Source organism: Notechis scutatus, chromosome 1, assembly GCF_049901735.1.
Source record: "Notechis scutatus isolate UNSWTSFEM ecotype Mainland chromosome 1, rNotScu1.2, whole genome shotgun sequence".
Lineage (NCBI taxonomy): Eukaryota > Metazoa > Chordata > Lepidosauria > Squamata > Elapidae > Notechis > Notechis scutatus.
The window spans coordinates 315,123,050-315,137,641 of NC_142009.1; the positions used below are offsets into that span (position 1 = coordinate 315,123,050).

The 14,592-nt window shown below is 37.7% G+C and overlaps 1 protein-coding gene across 4 annotated transcripts in view; it reads right to left on the reverse strand.

Annotated features, from left to right (window-relative positions):
* Positions 1 to 14,592, reverse strand: part of DAAM1 (dishevelled associated activator of morphogenesis 1) — a 153,166-nt gene that overhangs the window by 79,550 nt on the left and 59,024 nt on the right. For all 4 annotated transcript variants that reach the window (XM_087952340.1, XM_087952338.1, XM_087952341.1 and 1 more), the window contains exon 2: positions 6,719 to 6,940. In XM_087952340.1, coding sequence (XP_087808466.1) covers positions 6,719 to 6,901 — 183 coding nt within the window. In that variant the 5' untranslated portion in view covers positions 6,902 to 6,940. The remainder of the gene's footprint in view (positions 1 to 6,718; positions 6,941 to 14,592) is intronic.

Consider the following 14,592-nt stretch of genomic DNA (forward strand, 5'->3'; position numbering starts at 1 on the left):
GAAAAATTATCGCTTCTGCTTAGTTATTCCTAGTCATCATTTCCCTTTATTTCTCAATACTGTAGCAGTATACTTTCTCTTTTAGAATAATAAAAGAAACAAATAGAACCCTGTAGAAATGTTTACACGTAGTCCTTGACTTACAACTAATCATTTAGTGACCAAAGTTAAAATGGCAATGATTAAGACTGTTTTTCACATTTATGACCGGCATTGCAGCATCTCCATGGTCACATGATCAAAATTCAGAGGTTTGGCAACTGGTTCATATTTAGGACGGTTGCAGGATCCTGGGGTCATGTGATCGATCACCTTTTGTGATCTTCTGACAAGCAAAATCAATGGGGAGGCCAGATTCATTTAACAATTGTGTTACCAACTTAACCACTGCAGTGATTTACTTAACAAGTGTGGCAGGAAAGATCATAAAATGGAGCAAAACTCACTTAATAACTGTCTCACTTAAGAGAAATTTTGGGTTCAGTTGGGGTTGAAAGTTCAAGGACTACCCTTCCTTGTACAAAATAATTTGGAATGTAAAAGGAAATGATCCATAAATATGCAATTTTATGTAACAATTATTTTTAATCTTTACCTTTCCTAAATTTAGCCACAGAGAAATTAAATTAAATTTATTAGAGACAAAGATAAAAGTTAGATAAAATGGTAGTTTAACAATACCTAAAGAGCTACAGGCTTGTGAGACAGATGGCCCAGTGCAAATACCAAACGGAAAGCACCAAAGATTGATCTTATTTTGAGGGATTTAAACAGTGAATTTCAGGAGCGAGATTATTGTGTTTGTTTACAGCTAATTATTATTTACTAATTTAATTAAGCTATCATATTATTACAGTTCTTGCTATTTTCAGTGAATGTTTTAATGATTATTGTTTACCATGCAGAATGTTACTGTTTTATATATTTACCATGGAGGATTTCATTTCATTTCATTGTTTATATTGTTTTGCTGCACCATAGCCATTTTTATATAAATTCAGATAACAGCAATAACAATAACTTTGCAAACATAAAATGGTTTTTATGCCAGTAACTTTTGCACTTGGTTTCCCCTCCCGCCCCTTTTGTCCTTGAGCTCTGCTTGTTTTTAACCCGTGCATTTCCCATTGTCCCAGGAAGAAAATCACTTCTTCCATTGGAAATCTGCTACCTGGGTGGAGCTAGAAGGCAAGGCCAGGTGTTTTGTCATGCGGAATTTTGTGATGGCAGCAGAAAGTCGAACTGCAACAGAGCAGGTTTTCTGCTTTGGGCATCTTGTCTCCCCAGTTTGCTCCTTTGTTGGTGGAATTCAGCTTGGATGCAATGGAGTAAATTAGACTGAGTTCACCCCCTCCCCATCAGGCTATAGACAAGATGCTGTTTGCATGTCCAAATAGGGCTAAAAAAGAAGTGAACTGGACCAGAAGTAAATCCTGCTCATTGTTTGATGGACAAATGAATCAGGAGCATCATGTAAAAGCTTCAGCCAAGTGGGGCAGCAATCCAGGGAAATGCGGAGGGGAGAATGAGGGAGAAGAGCAAAGGGATCTTGCAAACCCAGGTTTACCAAGCATTGGCAAATTCACTTGGCAACTGCCCAGAGATCAGGCAGTTTTGCTTAGGTCATGGCTTTGCCTCTGACATTCACCCATCATCTCTACTTCTGCCTTTAAGTCTGGCAATGTCATTAATTGGGTAGGAGATGCTGGACGTCAACAAGGTGGGCCTCATTCCAAACTAGGAAAAGGCCTGTTGGTTGCCCAGGCAACACAAAACCATATGGAGCAGCTGGGAAATGCAACAAAGGCCGAGCCGAGCCTGGCTGCCTTTTGTGAAAGACACTTCCCCTAAGAGCAGACCAAATTCTGACAGACAGCGGGGATGAGGCAGCCTCCGCCTTGGTGGGAATCTGGGGTCTACAAGTTCCAGAAAGGGCTTAATGGCCAGTCATGGCAGCCATTCAGCTTGGTACAAGGGGAACATTATTTTGCCTGTGAACATACAGCTTTTAATGACATGCTTGGACTTGACTTGCATTGGCAATTCTGTAAGAGGAACTAAGACAGGGCAGCTGCTTGCTCTGAGAGCCAGAAAGGTTAATCAGCAGTGGGTGAGAGCTGCAATTCTGCACCCAGACTAGAGTTAGATCACTATCAAATGAGTGGGGAAAGTGAAGCTCCTGTCTTGAGTATCTGTCTCTGGAGATGCTACTCTCCGTTGCTCAAGGGGGACCTTGACGTGTAGATTCACAAGAAAGTATGAGATTAAGCAAAGTCTTTTATGACTATTTTTGCGGTGGCATATACAGTGCTGATGTTCTGATTTCCTGGGTTTTTGAAGCACAACTGGAAACCAGAATGATCCTATGTTTTCACTTTAAACAAAGTTTTTTGATGATTGGATGCGCATGCCTTTTATTAAGGCTCTGTTTTATGAATAGATGGAACAGGAAGAAGTGAAAATCAATATAAGCTCAGGGTCTCATTACATTTTATACTTCTTTATGATATGCTTTAGTGCAATTCTGATCTGATGGCAGCATTAATTTTGCCAAAAATTATGTAAATGGTGCTGGGTGGTATTGTTTACAGATTCTACACATACCAACCTTTAACCTCATCATAAGGTAAGGTAGGATATAAGCAGTAACAAGAACCTTTCCTCAAATTTATGTCCCATTGTGATCAATGGCATTTACTTTCACAAATGTATCAGTAACATATTCAGAATAGTAATTTAGCTCATGAAATTAATACGTGCATCTCTCTCTCTCTCTCTCTCTCTCTCTCTCTCTCTCTCTCTCTCTCTCTCTCTCTCTCTCTCTCTCTCCATTTTAAGCAAAAGTGATAAGAACAAAGAACAGAAACTTAGTTTTTCCCAGTCCAACTTCTCAGGGAAGACCATCACAGATCAAGCCAAGACACCCTGCCAAGGATAAAGAGTTATTGGTCAAGGAACTTCTGCTCTATCCTCCCAGGTGATCTTTCATCCAGGCTTGCTATCCAAAATGAAAGAACGATCCCCATTTGCCCACCGATAGTACTTCTGACTGAAGGTAGCTGTGGAACCTTTCCTATTTAACCAGCCAACCCCAACAGGTGTTATTGCTAGCCAAACAAAGCAGTCCCACCACAGTGAGCAGGAAGCGTTTTTGGGCTCTGATCGCAATTTCACCATTCCAATTGCAAACCTTTTTCTGATATTCAGATTTTTTGAATTATACTTGGTTGGGAAGTATGCTTGAGTTTGGTCAAATATGAAGTGATTCTTCGTCAAATGTAGTATACTTGGGAAGGTAGTCCAAGGATTTGTATGTTTCAAGTGTATCACTTCAATATTATAAGCAATTGAGTTTTCAGGAGAAAAAAGCTTCAATATGAGCTTATATATGAGACCACTTTTAATAATAACAGAAATGAATACTACACTTATCATCCTCATTCAGAGGCATAATAGCCCACCAACAGATACGCTATATAAAAAGTCATGCAAGTCACATCCTCCCTGTTCCCTCCCTAATGTAGCTTTTGGCAGCCATGGCAGCCTGGGAGGATTAAAGGGCAGGAAAAGTGAGGTTGATAGGACTCATCCAGGACCATTATGTTGCCTGCATACCTAAAAATGCCCACTTGTGTTTCAGGGAAACCGGCAAAATATAAACTTATATAAACAGAGATAGGATAAAAAAGAAAATACTGTAATGTGGGATGATCCTATTCAGATGTTCAGGCATTCCATTCAATCTTCCAGCCTAGTTTTCTCTCCCTCTTTGCCTCACACATACTGTATAGTAGTTATCCTATATTAACATATTCTGTTTTCATTTGGCTGTTTTGGAAGAATTACAAGTCCCCAAGTTAAGGTTTTTGTCTATCTGTTTAAAACTCATGGTTTCCTAAAACGTGCTAATACAAGATCTCTGTGTTACACAATACACACGAGAATTCAGCAGGAGATGAAATGTTGATAATTGTGATAATCAGGTGAAATTTTATTCTTATTTTTGTTCTTTATTTTCATTCCTGTTTCCTTACTGTACTTTTTTTTCTGAATGGTTATAAAATTCCTGCTCAGTGTGTTAGGTTGTCAGCTCCTATCTTAAGTATCTTGGTTTAATTAAAACTTCAGCATAATCTTAATAATATTTGTACAGTAATAATCTTTCTGTCCGTATACCCTTATTGTATTCCCTTACTAAATGAGACAAAGCCATCAAGTCTTGGTTTGAAAATACAGTCAGTCTTTCTTTAGTCACTAAACCGAGATTGGCAATTTGGTCATAAAACAAAGCAGTGATCTCAATGACTGTGCTTAAAATCTTACTTCAGGTTTTGCTTTTCAGAAGATCATAAATGTGAGAATTGGTCATAAAGTTACTTTTTCATCACCATCATAACTATGAACCATTGTTAAACAAGGCAGTTGCTAAATGAGAACCACTTCTAGATACATTTTAATGTTGTTGGGGAAGGGAAATTCATAATTCAAACTTGTCAAACATGCTTTCACTGTGCAGAATACTCAAGCTTCTTTCCTGAAGTGGCTAGCATTTTTTTTTTATTACTAGTGAGTAGTTCTTTCAACTGAGTCCAAATGCAGAGGAATTTTTTTCTCTAAAACTATCTTTGCTTTCCTTTTTTTCCTATTCTCAAAATCTCAACATGCTTAACACAAAGTCCAAATTAACTAGAACTATTTAAAAAGAAGTCCAGTAAAAATGTTAAATGTTCTCTCCAGTGGAAATATTAAATCCCTATATCAAAAGTTATCTTATCCTAATATTATCAAATTTCCAATGCTACTGAAGTTAATTTGTTTGACTAAGAGTGTCTGTCAAAAAGGTTTTCAGCGTTTCTAAATATGTTCAAGTCATATTTTCTGTCTGAGCCAAGGCAATTAAATATATTCCTATATAAGCAAAATAAACCTGCCTGCCTGGCTAGAGAGACCAAGGAATTGAAGAACTCCAGTGGGTATAGCAATGCTGCCAAGATATATTTTGCTCCTTTTTAATAGTGGGTAGTTTTCTGTTATCCAGTAAGCTTATAAGGGGGCTATGGGAGTTTCCAAGCCATTTAACTAATGTTGACATGCAACACTCAACTGAGCCATACAGAGAAAAGAGAAAAGAAAAGATAGGTATTACATGATAATGCCAACAACTTGCTTAAAAAATGAAGTTAGCCTTCACTGAACCAAAACAAGAAAAAAGAAAGGAAGAGGGGAAGAAAGACCATTCCAAAGAGGTTGCGAAGAGGTAGTTAATTTGGAGATGGACTGGCACGATCTCACATTTTGGTATGGAGACTGGCATAACAGCATTTGCAAAACTCCTAGATTTTTCTTTAATAGAATGGTTTTAAATGCATTGAATGTAATATCTCTCTCTGGTACAGAGACTGCTGCATTGTGGTTATTAGGCTTATACCTGCTATCTGAACAGCTTGTTTCACCTGTCATATTAAACCATTGTTTCCATTATATAATTGTGATTTCTTGAACAGAACACAATTGGCTAGTTTCCTATGACACAAAGCTCTAAACCAATGATGGAGATCCTTTTGGATTCGGTGTGTCAAAAATTTGGAAAATGCCTACCTTGATTCTGCTGGTGTGTCAGCCCCCTCCCCCAAACATAAGAGAAACAGTTCTTTACATATTATTTTTTTTAAAAACATCTCAACTTCTCAACTTCTGCCATATACAGCTTAGAAAGAGGCAGTATTCTCTTTCTGCTGACAGGCCCCTGCAGCCTACCTGAGGCTGCTCCTGATTGCAGGAGGCCTTTGTTCTTGAGGTGGCTTCAGAAAACCTTCTTCTTCATCTTCTGCAGCTTTTGAAAACCAGGTGAAAGCACATCCTGTTCTTGTGCGATTTTTGGAGGCTACACAAGAGCCTCTGTGGTGCAGTGGTTAGAACGCAGTACTGCAAGCTACCTCGGCAGCCAGCTGCCTACAATTTGGCAGTTCAAATCCCACCAGGCTCAAGGTTGACTCAGCCTTCCATCCTTCCGAGGTGGATAAAATGAGAACCCCAAATTGTTGGGGGCAATATGCTGACTCTGTAAAACCTCTTAAAAAGGGCTATAAAGCACTGTAAAGTGGTATATAAGTCTAAGTGCTATTGCTATATCCCATTCTCATGTGGCCTTTGCTGTCCCCCCAAATTGTGCAAGAACAAGGCATGTTTTCAAGAATAGTTCTTGCCTGGTATATACTAGCATGTTACTCAAAATGTTGTGGCATGCCACTTTTGACACGTGTGTCATGAGTTTACCATCACTGCCCTAAACCATGATTCAGAAGTCACACAGCTTGCTGTATGGATCCAGTCTAACTGCTCCACCAGTGTCAAACATTAGTCAAAAACTACCACTGTGAAATCATGTCTGATTATTATCTTCCATGGAAATCTCTACCAAAAATGTGTTTTGTTTGCTTCTGATTTGGTTAGTTGTGTAAATCTTCTCACTGTGATTTATATAGTGGTTTATGCCCTATTTTTATATACTGACTCAGCCAATTATGTCCTATCACAATCAATATTTAAAAAACAACAACTCAGGTCATCTGATAAATTTTCATTTCTTTGAATGAGCTGAGGCACTCTTGATGGACCATCACTACCTTTTCCCTAACATTTTAAGACCACTCCTCCCAGCTAGAGACAATTTTTGAGTTCTGAAATCCACCAACTTAAATATGATCCTGTCACTCACCACAAGCTCACTAAACATAATATCCAGCTCCTCCACCGGAGGCATGGGTAATGCAGGCTCCATGGTTTGCAGGGCGAAATTGCTGTCATTCCGCAGCCGATACGTGATTTCTGGATGATCATTACTTCGGAAGCAGCAGAAGATAAAAGAAATCCCTCGCCCACTTCTTTTTCTCGGAGCCATGGTGCAATCCTTACTATCTTTCTTTCGAGACACTAAATCCTAAATGGGAACAAAAAGAGAGAGAGATTGAGAACAGATGGCAATTTTAAAGTTTTGATTGGTAACTATGCAGCAGAGCGTATGAGCTCATTTAGTTTTATAAACTCATCAAGATTTGATATTCCTCTGACCTTAACACTGATTGTCTCTTCAAGCCTTTGTTCTTTCACAAGCAGTTTTTATATCATATTGTTTTTATTACTCCTCTGACCTCCATGCTTACAGGTAACCTTCATTATTTCACATGTGTTTCTTGAAAACAAATGCTATTGAGTTATACTTACTGCTATAACTGGAGCATGACTTTATTGCTATTTACACAGGGTTCTTGAGACAAAGAGCATGCAAGCTTTTATATAAAGAAAATAGACAACTTAAGCCTCCCCCTCCATGGCCTCATAAAAATGACTTTTTGAGAAACTAGATTTTTCCATTATTCTTAATGTTATTTTTAGATTATGAACAGAAGAGAAATAGCAGGGTATATCCTGAACTGGTACTAACCATCAGCAAATAACTGAAAGACTTAACAGTTGAAGTAAACTTGTGCTACTGGAAAGTCTCCTGTAAAGCCTTATTTATCATGGTTGGTTCTTTAATCATTCACATTTTAAAAAAAAATCCCTGACACTTTTTTAAAGGAACAAACCATTTTTACTTTCAGAGTTGAGAGTTGCCTCTTTTCTGGAATTCAAAAGTCCTATTAAGTCATCCTGTCCTCAAACTGAGTCTCTCCAGCTGTGGGACTATAGCTCCCATCATCCCTTGCTAGGAGGCTATGTTTACAGAGGTTGAGGATGGGAGTAGTTATACACCCACACTACACTTGCACATGCTTCTACTTAGGACCACAATTAAGACCAGAATGTCTGTTGTTAAGCAAGGTAGTTGTTAAGTGAGTTGCACCCAATTTTACCACCTTTTTTTTTTTGCCATGATTGTTAAGTGAATCAGCCCATCATTAAAGCAATCCAGCTTCTCCCATTGACTTTATTTGTCAGAAGATGGCTGAGAAGCCCACAAATGGTGATCACATGACCCCAGAATGATGCAACCATCGTAAATATATGCCGGTTACCAAGCATCCAAATTGTTATTACATGACCATGGGGATGCTGGGATAGTTGTAAGTCATTTTTTGCAACTTTGAAAGGTTGCTAAACAAATGGTTTTAAGTCAAAGATTATACTTGCTCTTAGACAAAAGCTGAGAAGCAATACAAGGTATGGCTATGCAAGTTCCTTGGTTAGGAAAAGCTAGTTTATATTCTGGGTTTTTCATGATTTGCCTCCTCATCTGTCTCACTTCTGCTGCTGTTTGCTCTGTATCATTGATTCATGAAAACCATAAACTGTTAGTTGCTATTCAGCAAGCTCCTCTTTTCTCCATGCCAATCCCTGCTTCTCTAAAAACTGAATACAAGAATGGGAAAAATGCAAGAAGTTTGGCAAAACGTATGCTAAAGCACATATTCTGAAACACATTCAGTGTCAGTTTACACATGTATATGAAAACATGAAGTCAGATTTGAGGATGTATTATAACAAACTGAGAGCTGCAAAACAGATTAAAAATGCACTGCATATTCTTCACACGTATAAGCTTCCAAAGGTAGGGATTCAAATCAGTGGTGGGATTCAATTTTTTTAAACTACTGGTTCTGTGGGCGTGGCTTGGTGGGCGTGGCAGGGGAAGGAAACTGCAAAATCTCCAGTCAGAGGTGGTATTTGCCGGATCTCCAAACTACTCAAAATTTCTGGTACCGGTTCTCTAGAACTGGTCAGAACCTACTGAATACCACCTCTGATTCAAATAACTTAAAAATAGTTTGGGCAAAATCATGGGCAGCATGATTATCAATGATTAACCATAATGACTATATAACGTTGTAGTTAACCATGCCTCTGAGTACCTACAATTAAAGTCTGGAGCTACAGAATTTTTGAAACAAAATCCTGAACCTATCCAGCATGGATTCTTTTTAATTTTTATCCACTTATCTAGTACTTACTTTGGTATCATTCTGGCACTTTCCCCTCCAAGCAAAACACTATGATTTAAGCCATTTTTTCTCCTGATCTTATGCTCTAATTCTACTTTTCTTTACTGTTAAACAGTTTGTTTTTCTTTTTGTTATCAATATTTCACTATAAGAATATCTATAAATAGTATAAATGGTTTAAGCATTCATTCTGTTAAACATTCAGGTATGGGAAATGTGCTATGATTTAAAACTAGAAAACAGGAGGAGTATGTGAATCCAAAATGTAGCAGGTACTAAGAAAAAAAGCACAAAATTTGATCATATGCCAAAAATACTTAGTTCAATGCATTGCTTCTGAATTTTGCTGGCATTCCATGGAACATATTGAGAGTATTAAATTAACCCAAGTATGTCCTGAAAGAACTTGTTTCTGCATTTGGTATCCAGTCAAGATACAAATTTACACCCAATTCCCAGTCTGGTTATGGAGCATGTCCATTGCTGGAAGTAGCTGCTGTGTTCACCCATTAGAGTTGCAGACAAAATCAAAACTCTTCACAGAAAAAGAGAATATTTTGATTAGCTGCAAATTATGGTGACATAATTCACAATCTATTTTTCAGTGGTATGAAAGCAACATGGAAAATAACATGGAATGTCATGGAAAATAAATCAGCTTCTTGGAGAGGATAAATTGGAGATGCCATTATAAGTGCACAAGGGAATCCACAATCTCACTTCCAGACTCAGACCTGGAAATTCTGTCCAATATTTTCTTCTACTACACCCATGTATACAACATGAACCTCAGATCAAAAGTATGTCATATTTTAGAGGTATATACTGATTGCATATTTAAGATCTCAGGCAATCCCATAATTCTTGGGGACATCTAATTGAAACAGACGAAGGAAAGAACAGAATTGTCTGTTATAGAGAAGAACTATATTCAGAGGTCCAACCTCTGTTGCATATGCTGAAGGCTCTAAGTCAGTCAGTGACAGGTAATGGGCAAAATGTTTCCTTGGACAAGACCACAGAATAATGTTGCTCCCAAAGTAGAAAACACTGGATTAGATGATAGACCAGGGGTCTTTAAACTTGACAGCTTTAAGACTTATGGACTTCAACTCCCAGAATTCCTCCTCCAGTCATGTTAGCTCAGGAATTCTGGGAGTTGAAGTCCACAAGTCTTAAACTTGCTAAGTTTGAAGACCCTTGTGATAGTCAAAGGGTCTGTTCAGATTTAGTAAGATAGCTTGCTGTGTTAGCATGTAGCACTTATTTGCATGTTTCACTCTCCAGGTTGTCGAACTGATTTTTAAAAAGCTGAAGAAAAACAAATGCACTGTTTTGGAAGTCTTCCTGCCATGTTTGTTTGAGAGACACAGATAAAATATGGGTCTGAAAAGGATTATAATGCTGTGGCTTCTGTTGATAAAGAGCTGAAAAAAAATCCTAGCAACCTGAACAAATAAGCATCTAAAATGCTTCTAACCTTATGAAAGAAAGTGAGCTAGCAAAGGCAATCTTCTTTTTGCCAACAGCTACCTCAGGATGCATAGCATGTAAGGGGCCTGTTTAGCTCTAGCTGTATTTGGTAATGATTTAATTTCAACCCTCAACAGAGACAGAAAAGTCATGATTATTTTAACTAATGTGGTTCTGTAGACTCTGCAGAAATTCTGCAAAGCATTGCACAAAAAACTTGCATCTAATGCTAGTTCAATCAGCCCCCAAAAATGCCGTTTGCCAGCTCATAAATCCAACTGCACAGGTTGGACAGATATTTATCTGAAAAATTCAACATGAAAGAGAACATCTCAAATTTGGAAAGGGAATGGCCAACTTAATTGGACCTGACTTCTGGATCAAGTCACTTCACCCCTAGCTAACCTCACCAAGCATTGTAAGAAATATAATCACATGATAAATGAAGTGTGTCTACCCATGGGATAGATTAATCCCTGTGATGTTTTGAGTGCACATGCCATGTCTGTTGATTCATATGTCCATAGGTGTAGTAATTAAATTTGTGCTATAGATTGGATTTAAATATGATAAATATGCATGAAATCAAATCGCAGATTTGGAAGATGTGAATTAGGCTATTAAGTCTAAGACCCTGCTCAGTGCAAGAATCCAAATCAAAATGTCCCAAGTGGTGGTTGTGAGTCTGTGCTTGAATAAATCTGATTCAGGGAAGCCCACCACTTTTCTGGGCAAATGGATGTCTCAGACTGTTATTGCTTTGCTGAGATCTTTCCCCGCCCCTCCTAACAATCAAATAGAATCTGCTGCCTTCCTGTGACTTATATTCATTATTCTGGTCCTTATGTGAGAAAGCAGCTTTTGATCTTCTTCTATGTGGTATGCTTTCGGTTACTTAAAAAGTGCTACCATATGTGGTACTCCTCTTTGTGTGTGTGTGTGTGTGTGTGTGTGTGTGTGTGTGTGTGTGTGCTTTCTATTATGTTATGAGCTCTTTTTCCTGATATTTGTATTATTATTACTTTCTTATTGGTACTGTCCATGGGGTCACTGAAGCAGTCGGCGTGAACTTAAATGGACTCCAGGAGATGGTAGAGGACAGGAAGGCCTGGAGGAACATTGTCCATGGGGTCGTAATGTGTCAGACACAACTTCACGACTAACAACAATAAGCTCCCCAGAGACTATGGATTTGGGTGTGCTACAAAAACTATACAACAAACAAATAATATATTTTTACAGTACTTAAGTTAGTATTATAATCATCCTTTTTGTCCTTCTTCTGAATGTGTTGTAGTTTATGTTCTGGATCCTGTTCTAGTTTCTCTGAATTCTGACCAACAATGGAACTAATAAATCCCAACCCATGACTCAGAAACTATATTGCATTCGGAAACAACACTAATAATTAATGCAAATAATCCATTTACATTTTTGGAACTGCCTCAGAGTGCTGATTCATTGTAAGATTTGAGTACATTCTTTTTTTCGAAATACAACTTCAAGCACATATCCTATACCTCTATATCTCTGATTTATATTTCTGAGTACTTTCCTTTTGTTAAGATTGCCTAAAACATCAATATTGTTTCAGGCAGTCTTACCTATTTCATTTTATATGTAAATTTGATCGACATTCTTCTCATCTCTTCAGTGGAGCTACTCCACTGAATACGTCATTCTAATTTGATGGTCTTTTTATGATTTTCATTCCAGTTATATATCCATGTAATTGTCATCCCATAAAACCTACCCTTAAAAGTCACGCTGACAAGCTCTAGCTGTGGGTTGAGTACCAAACAAATGATTAGTTTTTACATCAAAATGCATCAAGTTCCAAATTTGATGAGTTTCAAAGCAGTTGAGTACCAAGGTATACAGTGACATACTAGGGGAAATTGTCATTGAGTACATTCATGACAGCAATGAAATTCAAATCAAGGACTTTCTAGTTCATTGAACAGTCTTGACCACACCATATCTAGAATATTTAAGAAAAAATATCTTTAATGTGCAGGTTCCTTTTTTAGGAGCAGGTCTTGTAAGAGGAGAACAAGCTTTGAGAAACATTATGCAAGGAAATAATTGATCATTTGTATTAATGTCAATTTATTAGCTATCCAAATTCAATGGTATACAATTAGTAATACAAATCTTCTTTTATGTTCAATTATATTCAATTCATTACGCATTGATTTTTATTTTAATATTTTCAATATCTTGGTTCCCTCTGACTTTACTGCTTACAATATCCACCATGCATAGAGACTAGAATTTATGGGAGGTGTAATACAACTGAAAGGTGACGGCTTCTGTATAACAGGCTAGACTGGAGCCAATAAAATAGGCACAGATATATTCAGGAATGTCTGATAAGTGATTATACTGCAAAAAAGCAAAGAAGTCATTGTGAAGGAATTTCACCAGCTGTTCTGTGTTAAAAAGTCAGTATTTAATTTCTACTGCTTGATGTGAAGGTTGGTTTTCAGACTAAGCAGGAATCATGTCCATTACCTAAACTATGGGCAGCTGCAGGCTACCTTTATATATGCCACCTTGCAATTACAGCACAAGGGCGAGCGAAAAGGCCCCCTATTTTTTTGCCCTCATGCACCCATATGTACTTGGTGTAAAGTTCACTTGCTAGGATTCCTGTAATGCTCCTACATTTTTCTTACAAAAGCTTGTTATTGAGGCGTCCTTGAAATTTGTGCTTGGGAAAAGGATGTAATTTTGGGTCAGGCAGTTGCAAATGGCCGAGACTATAAAATGGGCAGGTTGATTCTCAGTCATCCAGGTCATGGTTGTCCCAAAGGTGCTTTTTCAAGAGGCAACTGGACTTTCTGGTTTTTTCTTTGAAGATGTTTCGCTTCTCATCCAAGAAGCTTCTTCAGCTTCTTGGATTAGGAACGAAATGTCTTCAAAGAAAAATTAGAAAGTCCAGTTGCCTCTTGAAAAAGCACCTTTGGGAAGACTTAGAGAGATTAACTTTATGTGTAAATGAGGTTTTTGTTTGGCCTTTGCCTTTCTCAGGTGAGGCTCTGGTTTTGATTGCATTATTTCATGAAGGTTTCCCTCTCGGATGCCCTCTAGATATGATGTTTAAGAGCAAAACATTATTAAGGAGATCTAAATGGAAAGAATAATTGATAGAATGAAAGAAATCTTTGCAGTGTTTAGGTTTTACATTCTCCATAAGAATTAAACTCTAAGAGCTTTCTAACAGAAATCCCAAGTAGAACATCATCAGACACTTTCAGTGGGAAGTGTGATGAGTAAATGAGTCTTTGTGATTTTCTTAAAAACTATAATTATGGGGATTCCTGGAACCACCACACCAACTGATTTTAGAAAGCAGCAAGTTGGGGAATGCTGTTTTATTTATGGAAAAGTGCTATTAATTCTGAATTTAATCAGTATTAGCATCCTGCCAGTATAAATCACTATGTAGAAATGAAACACGGCAAACCCTTAAGACTTTAGAACAGATCAAAGTCACATTTAGGAAGTTCTCGATCATTCTGGAGATCAAACAAATTGGATTCTTTCTCAGTCTTAGCGATAGAGATAGATGTAACAGAATTTGAAAATTGGGTTAATGAAGCCTAATTTAATTCCGGAAACAATTCAGGACCTGCAGGATGGAATGTAGTTCAGAGGTGCCCAACCATGTCCATATTTCAGTACTTCCACCGAAGGAAAACTTACTTTAAAGTGAAGCAATCAGTTACACTGTCATACAGTATTTATATGAAATTTCTTCTAATGTTTCATTGAAATATGCTTTCTGTATTTTATGACCCCTGGCTCTATTCTGGATCTGAATTGCTGATATAGCATTCCCATGTGTAATGTTGTGAATGTTCAATTCAGTATAGGAAGTAAGAATAGTTTCGAAAATAACACCAGCATTAGTCATCATTTTTTTTCATAGAGGTGGACAGGACTGAATGGAAGAAATGAAAAAAGATCTTGCCTACTGACAGCTTCATTCAGTGAACAGTCGTTCAAAGTTACAACAGTGCTGAAACAATAACTGTATAACTCATGCCCGTATTTATGACGTTCACAACATCCCTCAGTGATGTGTTTGCCATTAGTCAGTATGTGTTGTTTTGCCTGTGACTTGCATTTCTTCCTCCCACGTAGAGAGTGGAGAGATTGGAGAGGAAAGGAT